This window comes from Lagopus muta, chromosome 1, assembly GCF_023343835.1.
Source record: "Lagopus muta isolate bLagMut1 chromosome 1, bLagMut1 primary, whole genome shotgun sequence".
NCBI classification, from domain to species: Eukaryota; Metazoa; Chordata; class Aves; order Galliformes; family Phasianidae; genus Lagopus; species Lagopus muta.
The window spans coordinates 75,748,414-75,770,318 of NC_064433.1; the positions used below are offsets into that span (position 1 = coordinate 75,748,414).

The 21,905-nt window shown below is 40.5% G+C and overlaps 1 protein-coding gene across 2 annotated transcripts in view; it reads right to left on the reverse strand.

Annotated features, from left to right (window-relative positions):
* Positions 1–2,892: 2,892 nt before the first annotated feature.
* TEAD4 (TEA domain transcription factor 4) overlaps positions 2,893–21,905 on the reverse strand; it is a 70,402-nt gene continuing 51,389 nt past the window's right edge. For both annotated transcript variants that reach the window (XM_048955039.1, XM_048955050.1), the window contains 6 exons: positions 21,828–21,883; positions 20,918–21,048; positions 19,525–19,698; positions 7,110–7,250; positions 5,635–5,787; positions 2,893–3,129 (listed from right to left, as the gene is read on the reverse strand). In XM_048955039.1, the coding sequence (XP_048810996.1) occupies positions 3,016–3,129; positions 5,635–5,787; positions 7,110–7,250; positions 19,525–19,698; positions 20,918–21,048; positions 21,828–21,883 (769 nt within the window). In that variant the 3' untranslated portion in view covers positions 2,893–3,015. The remainder of the gene's footprint in view (positions 3,130–5,634; positions 5,788–7,109; positions 7,251–19,524; positions 19,699–20,917; positions 21,049–21,827; positions 21,884–21,905) is intronic.

Sequence of the window (21,905 nt, forward strand, 5' to 3'; positions counted from 1 at the left end):
TGGAATTGCTTGGGCACCTCCAAGTCCTTTCTGTACTGAGGTGCCCAAAACTGAACACAGTACTAGAGATGAGGCCTCACCAGTGTCGAGTACAGGGGCAGGATTACTTCCCTAGTCCTGCTCACCACTCCATTCCTGATAACAAGCCAGGATGCTACTGGCCTTCTTGGCCACCTGGGCACACTGCTGGCTCATATTCAGCTGTCTGTCCATCAGTACACCAAGGTCCCTTTCTGTCAGGCAGTTTTCCAGCCACTCCTCCCCAAGCCTGTAGGGTTGCCTGGGGTTGTTTTGCCCAAAACGCAGGACTTGATACTTGGCCCTATTGAAACTCATGCAGTTGGCCTTGGCCCATTGATCCAGTCTATCTAGGTTCCTCTGTAGTGCCCTTCTCCCCTCAGGCTACTAAAACATTTTACATATACCCTCACATAGTTTTCAGGGGAATCTGTTCCGTAATTTTATCAGGCACCAAGGTGAGGCTGACTGGTAGTTAATTCCTGCATTTTCCTTTTTAACCCTTTCTAAAAATAAATGTTATATTTCCGCTTTTCCAGTCACTGGGGACTTCACCTCACCAATGCTTTTCAAATACAATGGACTGTGGCTTAGCAAACTTCAGCTACCAGTTCTCTCAATACTCCAAGGTGAATTTCATCATGTTCTGTGGACTTCAGCATGCTCAGATTCCTCAGATAGTCTCAACCCTGGTCTTCTTCTGTGATGGGTGGCTGCCTTGAGATTCTGTGACTTGGGAGATGTGGAAGAGACAACTGCCAGTGAAGACTGAGATATTAAAAAAAAATAATAAAATTGTTGAGTAACACGTCTATCTTGACTTTTAAGTTGAATTTTACTAGCTTGTTCCTTATTGTTGCTTGGACATGACTTCCTTGTGAGGAATGAATTCACCCAGCTTCAATACTGATTCAGAAATGATTATATTCAATCTTAGTTCATAAACTAAATATTACAAACCCAGAGGCAGTATTATAGGCCTGAATAAGTTTTACACAGTCCGCAAAACCCTTTAACCGTCACAGTGAGATTTGTAGAAGGGAGTACCACCAAAGCTCATTAATTCTCAAAAAAAGTCAGATTTCATATGCATATGTCTGAAGTCCTCCTTACCCTCTCAAATTCCAATAAATCCTTTGATTTTAGACAGTAGCTCAGTAGCCTGAAGAACCAGTAATTATTTTTCTCTATGCCAGTGAGGTATCTTCTTGAGGTATTATGCTGCACTGTGAAAGAACACATCTAACACCACCTCTTCAAATCTGCACTAATAGACTTTACCTGGCCATAGGCAATAAACTGCCTGTTCAGTGACTGCCAGAGTATATCACTCCATCCGCCTCTTCCCTCAAAGTAACATAAATGGCTACCTCTTCCCCTCCATCAGTAGCACTGTGGGGACCAAGACTATTAACTCACAGCAAGTGAGTTAAGTCAGTTACCTGAGTAAACAATCTCAATTTACAACTAAAGGAGAAGGGTTGGGTTTGATTACCTTGGAAACAGTGAGAGAACCACTTGTGATCTGCTGCCCGTCTGCAGCCAACAGCTGTAGTTATATTGAGATGGTTATTTTGTTGGTGCATAAGGAAAGAGCAGAGTCTAGCTCCTAGAGCAGGACTAACTGCATTGGGAAAACAAAAGTGAAAGCATGAGGAATTGTTTTAGTCAGGAGAGCAGATCTAACACATGCAGAAAACCTTCTAGGCAAGACAATATGGTTTAACAAACCAAGTTTTCTAAGCATAAATGCATTTTAAAGGCCAGTTTAAAAGGCCAAAGAAAGGATGCTCTCTCACTACTACACACAGAAGAGTGGGAGACCATGTCCAGCCTCTAACAGGAGGAAGGCTTAAGGAGCCTGTAGCTGCCTGTCTACTAAGATGGACAGGTAGGCAGGCAGGTGTGCAGTTTATATGTGCAATCTCTACACCCATGTTCCCATGCATGTCTACATGAACAAGTATCTATATACAAGAGCTTATCTGAAAGTAATGCCTCATATTTTATTACACTGGCCCAAATGTTAGAAGCAGATGCTGGGGGTATGGTAGTAAATATTGATCCTTCCCAATGATAGTCCATTTTGTTGCCATGCAACAGATGGCAGCAGAGGGGCAATCTGACAAAATGGCATCAGATATGGAAGTGCATGTGAAGGAAAGGCGTGAAATTGAATTCTTCCATGTGGAAAAAATGGCACCCACTGACATTCGTGGATGCTTGCTAAACATTTATGGAGACTAAACAGTGAATGTTAACACAGTGAGAGGGTGGATGGTGCATTTCAGTAATGGTGACAGTAGCCATAGATTGCCTCCACTGTTGCAGATTTTTACAAGCATGGCATGCAGGCTCTTGCTTATTGCTAACAAAAATGCATAGCTAATGGTGGCAGCTACATTGAAAAATAGTGCTTTGTAGCTGAGAGTGTGCTCTGTCGGGAAGTGTTACTGTGCACGTTGTAGTTTCCATGGAAAAAATAGGAAGCATTACTTTCAGTGCAGCCTATCAAAATGTAAGCATGCCTGTGTGTGTGTTGACCTCCAGAGGAATATATGTGAGTGCACACACTGTGATCAGACATAGCATACACCTAGCCAAGCTGTATGTTTGTGGTCCAGCTTGTGAATGCTGCCACCACTGCCATTACTGTATGTATATTACTCCTTCTATGTCTACAATCACATTTGATGTGTGCTTTAAGGGCTGGATTGCAAAATGTGAGGAATACATTCCAGAGAATGCTGTTTAAGTGAAACTCTTAAGCGATTATTTGACTGCTTCTTTGACTCTAAGCCTTTCCACCATTTGCACAAACCTGGAGATACATACTTATTTGCCACTGTGAATCATAAAATAGATTGGAGGTGCTTTTCTGAAAATACACAGTATCTGCAGTTTATTTTTCAATTTGGTGAAAAGAGACAAGGGATTTTCAAGCACAGACTTTTTCCTCAGACATGCATCTCATGGATGACTCAGGGCAGATAGTCTCTAGTCCTTCACCAGTCGGTAGATGTGATGCTGGGCACCATGGTCACTAGCTGACACCTCAAAAACATATGCTATGCACAGCAAGGTCTCCTGTGTGTCCCTGTTTGTCACAACCTAGACAGAAAAGGAGAAAAAGCTGAGATCATATCTGCTATTACACTGCTTGCACATTTTAACACAGAGAGCAAAATCAGTAGTAAGAAAAGAACAGAATTCTCCACAGGAATCACACATAGCTCAATCATCACATCTCCCAATCTATGTGCTCACACAACCAAGTGAAGCACTTCTACAGTGCTGGGGCTACAATGCAATGAAGAGATAGGGAGATGAGCAGAATCTACTGAGGATGAAAGAAAGTTGTGACCAAGCAGTGACCAACCAATACGCAGGTCTGCTATTCCCCAGCTCCCTGATGTTAGAGATTTCAGCAGAGAGAAGGGATTTCCAAAAAAAAAAAAGAAAAAAGTTTTTGCTCTGCTTGATGTGTTTAGAGTGGCCACCTTCTGTGACACACACATTCCTGCTCCTGCATTGGTATACCACAGCCATGACCAGTTCTTTCCCATCATCTGACCCTGCTTATTAGAGGTAAACAGATAATGAGAATTAGATTGTATCTCATTTTACAGGAAACTGACGCATTTGAAACTTTTACGTCTCCCATTCCATCCATTGTAGGTATCAGGAGTATGGCTGCTACACTGATGTATTCTTACAGTAGCTAGTTATTTCTCTTTTTCCATTTCTTTTTTTAATGACACTCAGGAATATAAGCTTCTTTGCAGCATGTATCAGGCCCACTGTCAGCAGTATAGTGATGAAAAGTACCGTCCTGGTTTTAGAAGCATGTACTGCCTACACTACATTTAGGGACAAACAAAATACTGTACCCAGAGCTCTTAGCTGAGTTTTCGTCTCTCTGTCACCACACATTTTTACACATTCTTGTAATCTGGGTTTGTGCCTGGCTAAAGCTTCATGCAGTTCTCTCCTCTTGGAAAAGACTTTTTCTTCAGCTGTAGTACCAACTTAATTGCAGAAGAAAAGCATAGCTGGAGGCTTGCTCTGTACCAAAGCCCAACCATTGTTGTAAAAATAGAAGGAAAAGAGCTGTTCTCAAACTCATGAATAACTATTTCCTTAATTTTGGCCTATTGTTTTCTTTTCTTACTTCATGACTTTTTTTGCAATTGAACTAAGCCGCCTTCTTTCTGCAGGTATTTCTGAGTTATGGCAAGACATCAGAGCCTTTTGGTAATACTGTGCTCTGAAATCTTGGAAGGCTTGATACAAAACAATTTGCAAATCAAGATTTCAGCTCCCCAGTCAATGTGTAAAATTTCCAGCCCATTGCTCAGGATTGCAAGACTACAAACACAATATATAAAACACTGAGCTAGCAACCATATCAGATACATCTCTCTGTGACAGGAGCTGAAGAAAGCACATGAGATTATTCAGTGCCCCAGAGGGGCTAACTTTATACCACTCTTTGGTGATGCAGGCAGAAAGCAGTTACAACATTTCTCTGCATTCACACACATTTTCAAACTTTCCCTGCTCAAACCATACTTCTGCTCATCTAAAAACAAAAACAAAAACAAATCCTTTATGCCTTTATACTCCTTTTTTCTTCCACATGCTGAAGAGCTTAATAGAAACATAAAAGAGTAAAGTCTTTTTGCCTCATACTCTGCGAGATATAAGGACATCATTAAGCTTGTATTATAGCTGAGATTCCTTTGCCACAGTACAGAGTAATGAGTTGCCTGAAGTCCTACAACATCTTCAGAGGATGGGATGAACACTACTCTATTTCCCTTCTTTGATACAGCCTCCAGAATCAACTCCGCTCACCCAGCCTCAGGTTCTTTTTGGTAAAGATCTGCAACGCATCTTGCAGAGGTTAAAACTCATGGTCAACTAGGAGAATCCACTTTTTAAGATGACTTTGCCCTCTTCCCAAATTTGGGCTGCATCTGAGCCTGGAAAGACTAATAGTATAACATAGACACTGATGCAATCTAGTTACGGCAGCCTTGCAGTACTGCTCTACCAAGGAGTTGCAGTGATTGATTCATGAAGGTTTTCTCTAACATGCCTCTTCCTTTTACTTCCCTCAGTATTCTTTTCAGATTCAGGACATTTTTGAGGAAACATGCATTTTCATTCCAGCTGATATGAGTGAAGAACTCTCACTGTGACAAAATTTTAAGGCCACTTAACAGTGTTTTTGCTTTCCTTTATTTTTTTTATTTTTTTTATTTTTTTTAACCTTGTGTAAAGGACCAACACACAGAAAGAATAAACATACACATCCAGTAGTGGAATGAGCACTTCCTTCACTATGACCTTTTCCTTCCCATATCTCTCTGGCTTATTAATTTTCCCTTTATCTTTCTTTTTTTCTCTCTCTCTTACTGGAGGTCTGCTATTTCTCTACATGAGCTAAGATCTCCCATGTTCCTGTCTTGAGGTATAGTACAACACTTGAGAAATATCAAGTACAGCTTGATGCTGAGCTGAAAAAGGAAATCTGCTTAGACTCACAAGAGAGAACTCTTGCATGAGGCTTACATGTTTCCAAGTTCCAAGGAAAACAGTTCTAAGTCCCACCTGTAAGATAGTAAAGTTCTCCAGCACACTGTTCATCATATACTTCTCAGGAAGGTGCTTGAGTTTATGAATGAAATTTATCATGTATTCACAGAGAGGAGAACGATGAATGCGATAGGAATAGTGTCCATTTTCGTAGTGTGCATACTCTGTCTGCAATTTAGAACAGAAAAGGGACTACGAGGTTAATGCTATCACATCAGTAACAGTCATATAAACGAACTCCAAACAGAAAAATTATGACTTTTTCAAGTCATTTTACTAACAATAATGAGCTAATCAATCTACAGTTGTAGATTAATCTGATTTGTCTACAGTTCTCTGTACCAAGAGAAGACCTCAGTCGTCCTGAGCCCAACAATTTTTTCAGCTTGTTTTCTTTTCTCTTGAGAACAGAAATACCAGCTTATGAGTAGCAAACTGCCAAGGAACTACGAAAGGAAACTTAGAGGAGCAGGCCACTTGTCAGCTATGATATGGTATGCATCTCTGCTAGAAAAAAAAATTAAGTGTCATGCCTGGAAAGGACTAAGGCCTTTTGCACCTCTGAGAGAGAATACAGCATCTTTTCTATCCTTTAGGAGAATGTTTGGCCAATGTTACACAGAGGGATTTTTTTGTTAACATTCACATCTTAGCTTCTAAATATTTCATCTTCCTTTGAATAGAAACTGATGTTGGTTTGTATCATGATTTTTAAATGCCCTTTCTCTCCTTTCTCTCCTTTCACCACAACAGCTTGACCTCTTTTCTCATGCACTATGATAGCTTTTCTTGATCTACATTGTCCCATCATATGCAAATCCATAGCCAGATTCCAGATACATTTCTCATATGACTGGAGATGCTTTTTGGGAAATAATGTAGCTTGACCTGACTGCTGACAACAGAATATGTGGAGTTCTGCACACAGCTGCTCCCTCTGCATCTAAAAGCTCCTTGAAAAAAACAACAGGACAAAGCAAGTCAGAGCAGGTCTCAGCAGCTGAACGTAGCATTAGAAAGAATTTCTTCAATGCCACATATACATATAATTATGCTGCTACTAGAACTGCAAATATGCAAGCACTAAAATAAGCCTCATAAAATCACAACTCCGTATTCTATAAATGGTCACAGTCTATAGTCACAGACTATAGTCTATAGATGATCAATTTTCACCTTTCAGGACTAAGTAAATCCAGATTTCCGAGCTTTTCTTTGCTCCACAAGAAGTCCAGAAAATCACCAACACTTCAGAAACTGAGATTTAAGGAAAAAACATCAAATACTATCATATCTTCCATTGAGTCTTGAAAAATGCCATGCTGGAGCAATTTTATAACTTTATGTCTCAGAAATAATAATCTATGGCATCCATCTCCCTGGTGAGAAGTATGGGCTATATTTACCTTTAGGTATATTCAGCATACAGATACTTGAAATAATAGAATAGCAGTCAGAGAGAACCTTGTACAAAGGCGCCTGCTCCTTACCTCCACTTTCTCCACTACCTGCTTTCCAAAGGAACACACTTTAGTGGAACAGGTAATGACCATGTTTTCTGGGCTCTCATATTGGCTGGAAACACCATAGAAAGATCTGGATTCATCTTCAATATTGGTGTTCAAATCAGCCTGTCAAAAAAAAAAAAAAAAAAAACAGGAACAAAAAATAGATGGTTATCAAGTACATGGCTTTTTTTGCCATGAACTAAAGTAATCTTCTTTATCCAGAAGTGTGCATCAAGATGTGCATCAAGATAGCAGTAGAAATCTGAAGAGTATGTATTAAAATCTAGTTTGCACTTCAGAAAATGTTGGTGGAAATTTGTGTAAATTTGGGGGGAAATTGAACATTAAAAATGTACAACACAGTCTCTTACCTTAGCTGATATTTATCACTTGGTCAGTGCCAGGACAACGTGAAGGTAAACAAAGCATGTGGAGAGCAAATAAGAGGGCATTGTAAAGTCAAAGCAATGCAACAGGATAGACTGGACTGCCTCACTTAGGAAGAAAAATAAGGGTGCAGTAACTGTAATAAAGCTCTTTCACTCTGAAGATGCATAGAAAGATACAGAATAATGAGAAGGAATATGTGAGTGCACACACATTAGCCTCAGGTGTTATTTATACAATGATATGAATAATGTAAGTAAATAAGGTGCAACATAAAGAATGTACATTCTTCATGGATCCAGTCTAGTTCCACCTGAATAGAAACCCATCTTCATTAGCAGCCAGTTTCAAATGTCTGTGTCAAAGTTTGGCAAACAGAAGTCTTGTGTTGGGAACTAGCTCCTTAAAATCTGGTTCTCTGAAGTTTCCACCAGGGGGCATTCAACTATGAAAAAAGAAGTGATAGTCACTCTGAAAACAAAGGGCGTGTACGAATGTGCAACTTGGCTTCCTCCCTTTCAAAACTAAGAGAGTATAGCTTCTCTGTACTCTGTGAGCCTCACTGCTAGCTTACTTCAGCAGAAAAGTAATTATCATTTCCCATAGGCTATTTCAGCCTATTCTATTCTTCATCATGAACTTGCTTACCATGAGACAGTACTGTTAACTTATTCCTCTGAGGTGGCAGTTTCACAAGAGATGTTAGTCAGTCTACACCTCTGCTGCTGATAGAAAGTGCCAATCCAGCCTTCTTCCCCGATCTGTAGCCACATAAGCCTGCTGCTACCCTTGTGCTACCATTAGCAATTGTACAGCTCTGTGACTAAAGGAGAAAGTTAATTGCAGCCAAAAGAGTTTTTAAATTTTGTTCTAGTTTCCATAGGGTAGTTTCCAGTAAGACAAGAAAGCCCATTTTGATCCTTACAAAGGTTAGAAGATATGAGAACACATACACAGAAGGTGAGAGCACAAAGAGTGCCTATGTTGATGGCAACCCATACTCAGGATGGATCTTGGAAAACTGTATCTCATAGGTATATTTTGATGATTATCAGGCTGGTCCTTTCACCAGCACAGAGTAGTCTCAATGCCCTCTTGTTCCTCTTGCACTGGGACAAACTTTTGTGTAGCTGTATTACAAAACTCACTGAGGAACCCATAGAATCATAGAATCATAAAATGGTTTAGGTTGGAAGGGATGTTTAAGATCATCTAGTTCCAACCCTCTTGCTATAGGCAGGGGCACCTCCCACTAGGCCAGATTGCTCAAAGCCTCATCCAGCTTGGCCTTGAATGCTTCCAGAGAGGGAGCATCCATAACCTTGCTGGCAACCTATTCCAGTGTCTCACCACCCTCACAGCAAAGAATTTCTTCCCAATATCTAGTCTAAGCCTACCCTCTTCCAGTTTAAAATCATTTTCCCTTTTTCCTTCACTACATGGCCTTATAAAAAATCTCTCCGCAACTTTTCTATAGGCTCCCTTCAGGCACTGGAAGGCCACTAAAAGGACCCCCCAATCCTTCTCATTTAGGCTGAAGAACCCCAGCTCTCTCAGCCTGTCCTTGTACGAGAGGTGCTCAAGCCCTCCTCTGGACCCACTCCAACAGCTCGATGTCCTTATGTTTCAGGCCCCAGAACTGGATGCAGTACTCCAGATGGAGTCTCACAGGAACAGAGTAGAGAGGCAGAATCACCTCCCTCAACTGGCTGGTCACACTTCTCTTGATGCAACCCAGGATACGGTTGTCATTCTGGGCTGCAAGCACACATTGCCAACTCACGCTGAATTGTTCATCAACCGACACCCCCAAACCCATCTTCTCAGAGCTGCTTTCAAGCCATTCTGCACCCAACCCATATCTGTGCTTGAGATTGCCCCAACCCAGATGTAGAATCTTGCACTTGACCTTGTTGAACTTCATGAGGTTGGCACAGGCTCACCGGTCCCAGCATCAAATCCTGAGGAATGCCACTCCTCACTGGTCTTCACTTGGACACTGAGCTGTCAACTGCAACTTTCTGAGTGTGACCATGGAGCCAATTCCTTATCCAGCAAGTGATCCATCCATTAAATCCATTTTATATTTTGAAACAATGGCTGGAGGAAGACTGGAACCTTTTACATTGTCAGTGGTCACCAGAGAGATTGTAAGGCAGTGTTATGCTCCCATGGTTTGTCTAAGCTTGAGTAGTATATGTGGATAAATCCAGACTAGCTTTTACCTTGTAAAAAGGTGTGAACTGGAATGAGGCACAGGCATTGCAAGCTTGATCATAATTTAAATTGCCTACTGAATTGTTAAGTTTATGCTGAAGACCTTCCTATCCAATTTTCCACACTGTATTTATTCAGCTATCTCATTTGTGCAATATGCATATATTAGAGTGTGGCACTGTTCTCTTCATTCTGGTTTATGTTTCTACTGAGTTATTGCAATGTACAGGATAGTCAATTGTATTACTTATTTGCCCTATACGCAAGCTGTCTGAATAAAAATTAATTCCTTCCCCTTTCTAAAGAAGAACAAGACTAGGAGTCCTTCACAGCATTGTACAGATTTCCCTTGGAGACAATAAACAAAACAAATGGACCCATAAATGGAATTCCAACAACTCCAGGGAAGGATGGAAGCAGCATATTTGCAGAAGAACAGAGCTGCAACATCTCAAGACACATACTGCTGGCCTTCCAGTTACAGCTTGCAGACACTGGTTCCCATCTTCTCATGGAAGCTACTGCCTTTGTATGAGAGATGACTTGACATACATGTTATCTGCTCCTGAATTACTTTCAACTTGGTTTATGTAAACTAAAAAAGCCAATTATGCGTATGAATACAAATCCAAAGAACTGGAGCAACTCAGGAGTGGAATTCCAATCTGTTTTCCTTCCTATGGAGATGATGACCTCCTTTAACAGAGAAAAAAGAAACCACTACTATCAGCAATAGCCAATTTAACTTCTAAATATCAACTGGACAGTCCAGTAAATCTCTAACGGATGCAGTTACACTTCCCACAGTTGCATCAGGACAAAACCTTACTCCTCACAATGGAATATTTAATGGCCAAAGGAGCTACTGCTTTTAGCTAAATGTTTAAAAACTCTGGAGCCTCCATTCCTGGATTCTTATGAACCTCATCAGCGGGACTGGAAATGGTACTGATTCTTTGGCAAAAGGATTATTTCTTTCTCTTCGTTTTCAGTGTTCCTTTCTCTTAAAAATATTTGTTGCATGTCACAACCTGTCATGTACCTACTCACATCTTTCTCTGCCCAGACTGTACCAGGCATGAAGATGAGCAAAGGAAGGTCTGCTTTGCTCTGTCCAGTATATTCCATGCCTCAAAAATACAAGGCAATAATATTAACTATGACTCAAAGTAAATTAACCTTCTCATACTTCATCAATTAGGAAAGGCCAGTTCTCCCTGTATATTCTGGGAATGAATTAACTTGCTGAACTTGTTGGACTAAATGTGATTCAGACTAGCCGGATAAAAATTAGTCTCTAAGCAAACGCACTGTCAAATGCACTAGTATATCCAACAAGTGAAATAACTCGAGCACATTCCTTATGCTATCCTAGGCAGCCAAAGAAGTGACAGTGAAGATTTAGGAAAGCACTCACCCAGCGGTCTGAATTGCTTTGTCCCCACCCCACCCCAGGCTCCTACCAGCCACTGCTAGCAAGGGCAGAATCACAGCAGGAGCAGCACAGCATTCAGATGGCTGGGTGGTATCATCACTTAATCAGCTGATCATGACTCTTCAAGGGCAAAGGCAGAAGAACAAATAAGAAGGCTTCTCTAAAAGTAATGCCTTTTACTGTATTATGGTGACAGTGTGCATGGCATTAGAGATTGAATCCTCCCAACAATATTCTGTTGCATTTTGTTGTCATGTAGCAGATGGCAGCAGAAGAGTAATCTGACAGAATGGAGACTAACATGCAAGCATATATGAAGGTGTGTAATTGAATTCCTCCATGCAGAAAAAGTTGCACCCATTGACATTCATGGATGCTTGCAGAACACTAATGGAGACTAAACAGCAGATGTTAGCACAGTGAGATGGTGCATTTCAGCAGTGGCTACAGAAATATGGCATATAAGCCATATTCTGAACAACCATGCAGATTTTTATGAACATGGCATGCGCACCCTTGTTCATCACTGTCAAAAAATGAACATGATGAAAAACAGTGTTTTGTAGCTCAAACTTTGCTATATCAAATAGTTTTATTGTACTATTTCATCTGTTGCAGTCTCCATGGAAAGAAATAAGAGGCATTACTTTTGGAGCAACCTACATAGGAAAGGCTACATGTGATTCACAAGCCACCAACTAGACCAAACAACTTTATTGCACAAAGTCAGGGCTGTTGCTTTCTGTACAGATGTCAAAAGGTGTGCACATTCTGGCTAGCTCATAACAGCAATCTGATGTGTCTGGGATGCATTCAACTTACTGTAGAAGTTCAGGACAGATGACATACTTGTCTTCAACTTGCTGTTGAGTTCCAAACATGCTGAAATTACAGTCACTGAGATATCTGTGGAAACAGATTTCAGATATCTACAGATTGTATGTAAGATAGCTGATCTGCCTGTTTGTGGGGTAACACCAGACTCCTTCTAGAGAAGCAAAATTTTTAAATATGTACCGAACAAGATTTTCAAAGAGAAAAAAAAAGAGATTTTTTCAGGGAAGGGCATAGTAACCCTGAAAAAGGGTAGTATTACTTTCTCTCTTCTTTCAGATTATCTTGGTTGTCAAAGTTCTTAGCAGCTGTGCTGTAGACAGCTCTGAGAAGGCGGGAGTTTATCACTCAATACCTGCAACCCCAAGAAAAAAATGCTTACAAAAAACTTGGCATTGTGCAGTGTCCTAACCAAACTAAGTTTTCTTTCTGATCTTCAGTGGGAGTGAGTTTCACAACTGACTGCTGAGAAAAGCCTCATTCCTGCTAGGATGCAGCTGCAAATCAAAATTTCTCTGTAACTCTTCACAGAGAGAAATGTGACCCTTGAGACACAGTCTTCAGCTTATCTGAGGCGTTGAAAAACAATGACTAGGCAAGAGTCCAAACTACAGTAACGCTGTGAGAAACTATAGCTTTGCACATATGTCCCCTGTGGTCAGTGGAAAAGCTGAACAAATCTTTAAGAATGGTTCAAAACTGGTGGCACTACCTCTAACAAAGTGCAAGATGGAGTTTGTAACCTAGCAGGTAATAGAAGGCCTCATCAACAGTAAGAATAAATGCAACTTCGCTACTTCCAAGGACTGTGTCATTTAGATACTCAGTATCAATTGCCTCAGCAATTCGGTCTGCTTTCTGCAGCCAGCAATGTCTTTACCGTTGAACATTCTGGGGAATTACTTTGTGCCACTGACATAGAAATCCCTTACATACGCTATTGCTAGGTAAGAGGTTGAGATGTTGACTACAGGTGAAATTAATGGGCTGTCAGATCCATTCTCAGAAAAAAATGAGCAAAGATCATAAAAATCAGGATTGAAGGCATAGAGTAGACAAGAGAGGATGACAAAGAGAATTTGCTGCTACCAGGATGAAGAGGTGGACAAGACATTTTATAAACAGTTAGTTGAAGTCTCAAGGTCTCTCCCCCTTGTTCTTGTGAGGGACTTCAGCCCAGACATCTGCTGGATTTGTAATACTGCAGATAGGGAACAGTCCCAGAGGCTCCTAGATTGCGTGGGAGATAATTTCCTGATGTATCTGGTGAAGAAGCCAACAAGAGAAAGCAAAATCCATGATCTGCTGTTTGTTAACACAGAAGATCTTGTGGGAGATGTTAAGGTTTGAGGCCGCCTGGGGTGTAGTGATCACGAGATGCTAGATTTCATGGTCCTCGTTGAACCATGGAAGGGAGTCAGCAGAACTGCCACCTTGGACTTCTGGAGGGCAGACTTTAACATCTCTAAGACCATGGTTAAGAGGGCCCCTTGGGAGGTAGCTTTGTAGGGTGTGGGAGCCCAGGAAGGCTGGGAATACTTTAAGGAAGTAACTTTGATGGTGCAGGACCTGACCATCCCCAAGTCATGGAAGACAAGCCGATGGGCAAGGAGGCCAGGCTGGCCGAACAGAGTCCTTTATCTGGAACTCAAGAGCAAAAGGAAAGTTATGGTCTCTGGAAGAGTGGGCAAGCTACTTATGATGATTACAGGTACATAGTAAAGCTGTACAGGGACAAAATTAGAAAAGCCAAAGCCCAGCTAGAACTGAACCTGGCCGCTAAGGTAAAGGACAACAATAAATATTTCTATAAATGCACCAACAGCAAAAGGAGGGCTAGGGAGAATCTCTATCCCCTGTTGGACGCCAAGGGCAACACGGTGACCAAGAATCAGGATAAGGCTGAGGTACTCGATGCCTTCTTTACCTCAGTCTTCAATAGTAAGATTTGTTACTTTCTGGGAACACAGCCCCTTGTGCTGGTAGATAGGGATGGCAAACATAATAGGCCCTGCATAATCCATGATGAGATGGTTTGGACCTGCTCCGAAAGCTGAATGCTCACAAGTCCATGGGGCCAGATGGACTGCACCCTAGAGCGCTGAGGGAGCCGGTAGATGTGGTTGCCAAGCCACTCTCTATTATTCTTCAGCAGTCCTGGCTAACCAGAAATATCCCGGTGGACTGGAGACTGGCAAATGTGACATCCATCTTCAAAAAGTGTGGAAAGATGATCCTGGTAGCTACAGAGCTATCAGTCTCACCTCAGTGCTGGGGAAGGTCATAGAATGGATAAACTGGTGAGCCATCATGGACCAATGCCAAAGGCCAACCAGGGGATCAAACCCAGTCAGCATGGGTTTACAAAAAATAGAGCCTGTTTGACAAACCTGATTTCATTCTATGACAAGGTGACCTGCTTAGTGGATGAAGATAAGGCTGTTGACGTGGTCTACCTGGACTGCAGTAAGGCCTTTGACACTGTCTCTCACAACACTCTCGCAAAGAAACTGGCTGCCCACAGTTTGGATGGGCATGCACTCCACTGGGTAAAACGCTGGCTGGATGGCAGCGCCCAAAGAGTTGAGGCCAATGGAGTTAAATCCACTTGGCAGCTGGTCACAAGTGCTGTACCCTAGTGCTCAGTACTGGGGCTGCTTCTATCTAACATCTTTATTAATGACTTTGATGAGGGGATTGAGAGTATGCTCAGTAAGCTTTCAGATGACACCAAGTTGGGAAGAAGATCTGGATAGACTGGATCAATGGGCCAAGGCCAACTGCATGAGTTTCAATAGGGCCAAGTATCAAGTCCTGCGTTTTGGGCAAAACAACCCCAGGCAACCCTACAGGCTTGGGGAGGAGTGGCTGGAAAACTGCCTGACAGAAAGGGACCTTGGTGTACTGATGGACAGACAGCTGAATATGAGCCAGCAGTGTGCCCAGGTGGCCAAGAAGGCCAGTAGCATCCTGGCTTGTTATCAGGAATGGAGTGGTGAGCAGGACTAGGGAAGTAATCCTGCCCCTGTACTCGACACTGGTGAGGCCTCATCTCTAGTACTGTGTTCAGTTTTGGGCACCTCAGTACAGAAAGGACTTGGAGGTGCCCAAGCAATTCCAAAGAAGGGCAAGAAGGCTTGTGAAGGGCTTGGAGAATATGCCCTACGAGAAGCAACAGAAGGAACTGGAGCTGTTTAGTCTGGGGAACCAGAGGCTGAGGGGAGACAGTATTGCTCTCTTCCAATGTCTGACATGTGCTTACAGTGAGAGTGGGGTTGGTTTCTTCTCACAGGTGACAGGACGAGAGGAAATGGCCTCAAGCTGCACCAGGGTAAGTTGAGGTTGGATATTAGGAAACACTTCTTTACAGAAAGGACTGTTATGCACTAGAATAGGTTCCCCAGGAAGGCTTTAGAATCACTCTCTCTGAATGTGTTTAAAAACCGTTTGGATGTGGTGCTCAGGGCCATGAGTTAGTGGAGGGTTGTTAGAATTAGGGTAGTTTGATTAGGTTGTGGTTAGACTCATTGACCTTAAAGGTCTTTTCCAAACTGACCAATTCTATGATTCTATGACCTGACTGGATTTACTTGGAATGAGAGAGAAAACATGTGCAGGACATCTCTCCCACCTACACCTCCAGCCCTTTCTACAACAGTATAATTTATTTAATGGAAAGAATCCACTCATTAATTTAACATATTCACCATGCCTATTACTGATGAGAAGCTATGACATATATTCGTTGCTGGCAGAAAAGTTGTCTAGGCTCTTCCACTGATAACACTCATCTGCAGATATTTGCTTTAGTAAAGTACATTCAGTCTTGAACAGTCTTGTCTTAATTTTCCCTGTATCTTCTAGCCAGAGTTTCACAACTTCTGAAAGCTCTACAGTGCAAGTACACCATTCTAGTAACATGCAAAGCCCTGAAAGCTGCTCTTCCTTAAACTATTAATAACGATGCATTTAGGAGGAGTTCATGGAGAGGAAAAAAGTAACAGGTGGCAAAGATAATATTACACTGGAAAAGAGCAGAGCAGCCACAGCCCATGTGTTGGAAGGTTAATGTCTCATATTCATTGTCACGTGCTAGAACGTACTTGGAACATGAAGAAATGTCATGGAGATGTCATACACAACTTGCCAATCCAAGTCCAAGAGTTAGTTCATTTTATCAGGTTCCCAAAGCCAAAAATCAAGGCAGAATTACAAACACTATTTATGTTGCAAATTAGTCAACTTTTAGCTGTTAGCTGTTGTATAAGTAATTTACTGCACCACTGAATAAATGCACTCTTTCTCAGCCACACTATCTTCTATGTAATGTTAAAAAAAAGAAAAAACAACAACAACAAACATCTGCTGTTTGGAATTGAACTTCCAAAGCACAATAGATTATCTGGAATATTCACTGCTTAGTACGAGCAGTTTCGAAACTCAGGTTCTTCAAGCCTAAAACTATATAAATATAAAAACAACTTATTCAATGTCTTAATGCTTTTTTTTTTTTTTAACGTCTTTGCCACATGCAAACACCAGTTCAGAACCTCTGAAAAATTATATATTCGTGTCTCGAAGAAACCTTCAAGCATTTACCTACCCACACAAGAAGATTATCAGCAGTTTGCTTTTGAATAATGGTTTCACCTTAAACAACACTACAAATTCAATAGTATAGAAATTTTATCCAACAGTGTACTTGGTACAGTTGCACTTGGACAGTGTACTTGGTACAGTTGTCCAGAGGGATCAAGTAATAAAATAGTAAAACAACCTAGGCATATATAGAGATGTAAAAATGCAGGGAGATACAATAATTTCAGCTGAAATTCAGTTTTCTTCTGAAAAACTTTTTAAAACAACATTACTTGATCTGGTTATGAAGTGTTTATTTTGGCCTGGGATGGATTGTCACAACTCTTACCCAGAATCTGTAGAACATTTGGTCAAGTCTACTTAAGTCTATTTTTGGAAATACCAATATAATGTATTGTAGAATTTCCAGATTTTGCTGCTTTATGTTATCTGGTCTCTCCTGTTGAGTGGAGTTTGACTACACAGATCTATTGCATCAAATTCAGGATTTCTAAGACAAATGTAGCATGTTGAATTACAGGCATGGCTCACAAACTTTCTATATAAGACTGCACTACCACAACATTTGAAGCATGTTGAATTATAAATCTTCCAAAAAAAAAAAAAAAAGTGCTGGAGTTCTCCTGAAAAAATGGAAATTGCCACAGATTTTCAGAAGTAAACTGTATTTATTTATTTAAACTAGTTCTGTTACGCTGACCTGACCTGGAGATCCTAGCTGAAATCTTACAAAAGGAATAATGTAGAGTACACCTATGTGTACTTTGTACACAATACGAATCATATTAGTGCTTCAACTTTCTCTGGAACACCACAGCAGAAGTCATGCTTTCAACTCCTATTGCCTACACTGAGAAACAAATAAAAGACTGAATGATTTATTTCATACAAGTCTTAGTGGATTCCACTCAATCAGTGACTTCACCTGTCAACTTATCTCACTTGTAATAAACAGTTGTCAATATTTCCATCAACAAAACTGGATGTAAACTCCAAGCAGGAATTCAACAATTAAAGAGCATCCAAAAAAGAAAGAAAAAAGGGAAAGTCAGAATATTAAATCATGCCCCAGAACATCATTTTCTGAAGTGAACCCCAAGGCATCGTGCATAGTATCACTGGCTCTGGAGTAAAGATCTTTCAAGTCCTGTGGCACATCTTATGAAAATCAAATTTCAGTGAGTTGACACTCTTTGAAAACCAGATAACTTATGTGGGCCTAGTGACAGCAACCTCAGTGACATTCCACCATGTAAATCTTCACAAGCCTAACTTAGGTTGGTATGACATGGTACATAGGCCACATTTACCTTTCTCTTATGATACAGACAAAGTCCCCAAAGACAAAACCACAAGCACAAAAACAGCATGCTGTCAGTTTAGATAAATAAAATCACAGTTGCACTAAACCACAAATTCACTATGATTTTTCTTCCCTTGAGGAACTCAAAGTGTTATAATCTTTCTGGTTAACACCTCCCTCTTAAACTTCCTGGTTTTGTTCCTGAAACTTCTAAAGCTCTTCAGTGTGATTCCACAAAGGAGACAGTATACTTCACCTTGGCATGAACATTTGTTTAGGACCTCTATAGAACAAAGCAACTGTGTGTTGCAAATCCTACTTTTCCAAGGACTTTTTCTCAAAAGCCACCCCCTTTCTTTTTTCCCCTTCTTTTGTCAAATCAGACTTCAGTTTCCTTTCTCAAACAGTTCTTAGAGCAACTACTACACAAAGTACTTTGTCAAAGGAGAGCGCTCCCAGCAAGGTGCTGCTCTCTCTAATATCTTCCATTAATGCGCAATCAGGGCTGGTATTTCAATTTTTGTTTCAATTTTCTCAAGCAGGTTTAGTAGTACTCGGACAGAGACTAATTCTTTTAGGGATCAAGTTTAGTAGTACACAATATGGGGGTAATAAAATTATGTCTGCAAGAACTGCTGATAACTAATGCTCTAAGCATCAGACATTGAAGAGAAGACTTCTAGCCAGCATTCTCCAACTCAGTTCTGGAAAGGTTAGGCTTGAGACAGCTGGGAAGCCACAATTCAAGGCACATAAATTAATTCTTCTTCCTTCTAAAGACACTAGTTGAGAGTATTTCTAATGTCAGTTTGCACAGAGTACAAGATATGGAAACTCATTTTTCATCATCTCACTCCCAACCTGAGGTTGAAGTGTAAGCTGTAACTCAAGGTGAAAATCTCCAAATGCCATTACACATGCCTTCAGCAATCTATCTTGCATCTGCATCGAGCTCTTATTATTTTTAACCATGTAATACATTGTTGTATGCTGAAGTAGAACGGCACAGTTTTTGCAAATTTAAGTTAATTCATGAAAATCCTATCCAGGCTAAATTAAGAAAGTTTTTGCCGAACTGATTTCTGCCAACGTATCAGAAGTAAATTCAGTAAAATATCAGCAACATAATACAATTTCATAGTATATCTCTTATCTTTTGTCTATCACTGTACCTGCAGTCAATGCATATCTGTTCATCAATGGCACTCACTTAGCACAAAATGCAGCTAGTGAGATAAAGACAGAAAAACGTTGCCTTTGCCTTCGACTGAGAATTACTCAGCACTGAACACAAGTGCACAAAGAAGAGTTTTCTGTCAATTCTTCTTATGTGTATAAATAAATAATTCAAAGTGTACCAGTCAGCATTACCAAACATACTCCCCAGACCTAGTCAAAAAGAACTGTACAGATGACACCATGAAAAATATGTCTTACTCCAGGGTAGAATTAGGACCTTGTACAATTAGGGAAAGAACCCAGAGAGAACTGTGACTATCTTCTGCTCAGTGAGAATTTTTTTGAGAGGTCTTCTAGCCGTCATCTAACAGACAATGAGGCCACCGCTATTAAAGTAAGAACTTCATAGCAAATGGATACCTCACAAAGAGTTCTTCCCTTACCCAGAATTTGACAAGGAAGAAGGCATTTGCTGGGCCCCTTTCAAACAGCTCCTTCAGGCCTCCTTTTTTCTCAGGGAACTTGTCATAGATCTGTCGGATATCCACTGCCTCAAGGTAGGGATCACTGTAGCTGGGATTTGACTGCCCGATGTGCACAAACAGGTGTTTGTTATACTGCAAGAACACGAAAAACAAGGGATTAGGGAATTTTTCAGTATATTCTGAACATACAACTTTTCATGAGAGAAAAGCTGATGTTTTAGCGAACTGGGTGAGTCCACCCTCTCAAAGAAATCCAAAAAGCTCGTAAGACCACTTCAAAAGATCTTCAAGCCCAGAAAGCATGCACCTCTTTTACCAGTTGATGCAGAGAGCATTAACAGTGCACGGAGGGCTGGGTTCTGAAGATGGTATGAATGATTACATGGAAAGGTCTGTACCCCCACTCTACACATCACTGTGACAGTAGGTGCTCTGTCACCTTAACTCAGAAGGAAGCAGCCAAAAAAGCCTGACTACAGGAATTTTCTTAGAATTTGATAGCACTTTCTAATTTAGTAGAAATATTAGCTGAAAGATCTCTGCTAATATGAGCTCATGCTGCTATTAATTTCTTAAGAATACATCCAGCTTCTTGTTTCTTCTGAAGTAATTCTATATTTTTCCCCCTAAATTCACTTCTAAATCATTGCCTTGTATAGCTGCTGCTAAACAATCTGGAATTACCTGAAATGCAGAATGTTACCTGCCACAAGTCACTCAGCCAATAAACATCAAAGCTCCTTATCCTGAGAAGAGCTGCCTGAATTACCACAGCAAGGTGCCAGCCAAATGCAACTGTCTTTTTTGCACTGCAGTTTTCCTGTCTTAGAGAAAGGAAGTATAACTGGCTCATCACCAGTGTATTTCTCAAGATGCAGTATCACAAGGCTTTGGTGAGACAGGCAAGTCTTATTACTCCCATTTCATATATGCTCCACAGAAACACACAGATGCAAATTTGTCCCAGTTGACCCCAAATTTAAGTTCTCAGCACACAAGAGAGATTATGCTGGTCCACATGATCTAAACATCACTTGGTTCTGGATCTGTCCTCCTAGGCTGAATAGGATAGCTAGAATAGCCCTATAGAGGCTGTACTACTGTCTTATGACCCTGGAAAGGGAGGCCAGAAGGACATGGCACATAACTGGCTATACTGCTGTAAGCAATTCTGTCCTTTAAGAAAAGGATCTGTTTTAACTAGGTTCTTTGTTTCCCAAAGGTGGCTTCCTATTCTCAGTAGAGAAAAGAAGCAAATATTTTCATACACATATAGCACACATTCACAATGAGTAGGAGCTACCTGAATACCAAAGATATACGAGGAGTGGAAGTCAAAAATGTATCTTACCGTGTCTTGATCTTGCTGCTGTTCCAAGAATGCAGAGAACTCTAACATCCAAAGTTTGGAGCTAGCAACTCTTCGTCCTTGCCAAGCTGGTGCTGATGATGAAGGTGGGAAGCCAGTGGGAGAGTCAAACCCTAATCATACAAGATTTATATACCAAAATTTAGAAACAGGTAAGTTGTAATAGCTCTTCAATAAAGATCCTGTTGTCAAATCTGACTTATAACATTTTCTTCTAACTTCACTCATCATGCAAAATACCATTCATATGTTTCGCACTCCACCTGTGCTGTAATTGGCTTCTCAGTCACATTCTGCTAAGCCAGCAATTGTTGGAGTTGTACCAGCTGATGTAGAAGATAATCTACCTAGTTTTGACTTCACAGAAAACATGTGACTTTAGGAAGACCTGGATATGCCCTAAATGAGCAGTGAAATAAGCTGGCTTAGTATCAGAGAATGAAGTATCACCATCAGCATGATTAATTAATTTCTCAAAGTGGTGAAACTGAGAAGAAAATACATTTATTATTCCACTTAACAAGGAATTGGAAAGGCAATTGTTATGATGGAATACAATGTTCTAATGCAGGTGGAAGAACAGCAGACAAATATAAACTTGTTTTCATTCTGAATCAGGAGGAAAAGAAACCCCAAAACAAACAACAAAAATCAGGACTAAATGTTGCATTTAAAAAAAAAAAAAAAAAAAAAAAACTGTTTGAGCACTCGATATAAGGATGTAAACTAAAAATAATTATTAAAAATAAGGAGAAACTATATGAAATTAATTTTGTATCCACTGAAATGTTTCGGTAGGCAAAAATCCTTTTTAAAAGTAACTTATTTTTTTAATGAGTGTTACCTATTTTTGAAGCTAACACATAATTTGAAAGAAGTAACTATTTCTTACCTGGTAATGGCAGCGAAGGCTGTAGAACATAGGGTTGTTGAGAAAAGGGTTTCACACTATAGAGTATGCAAAGATAGT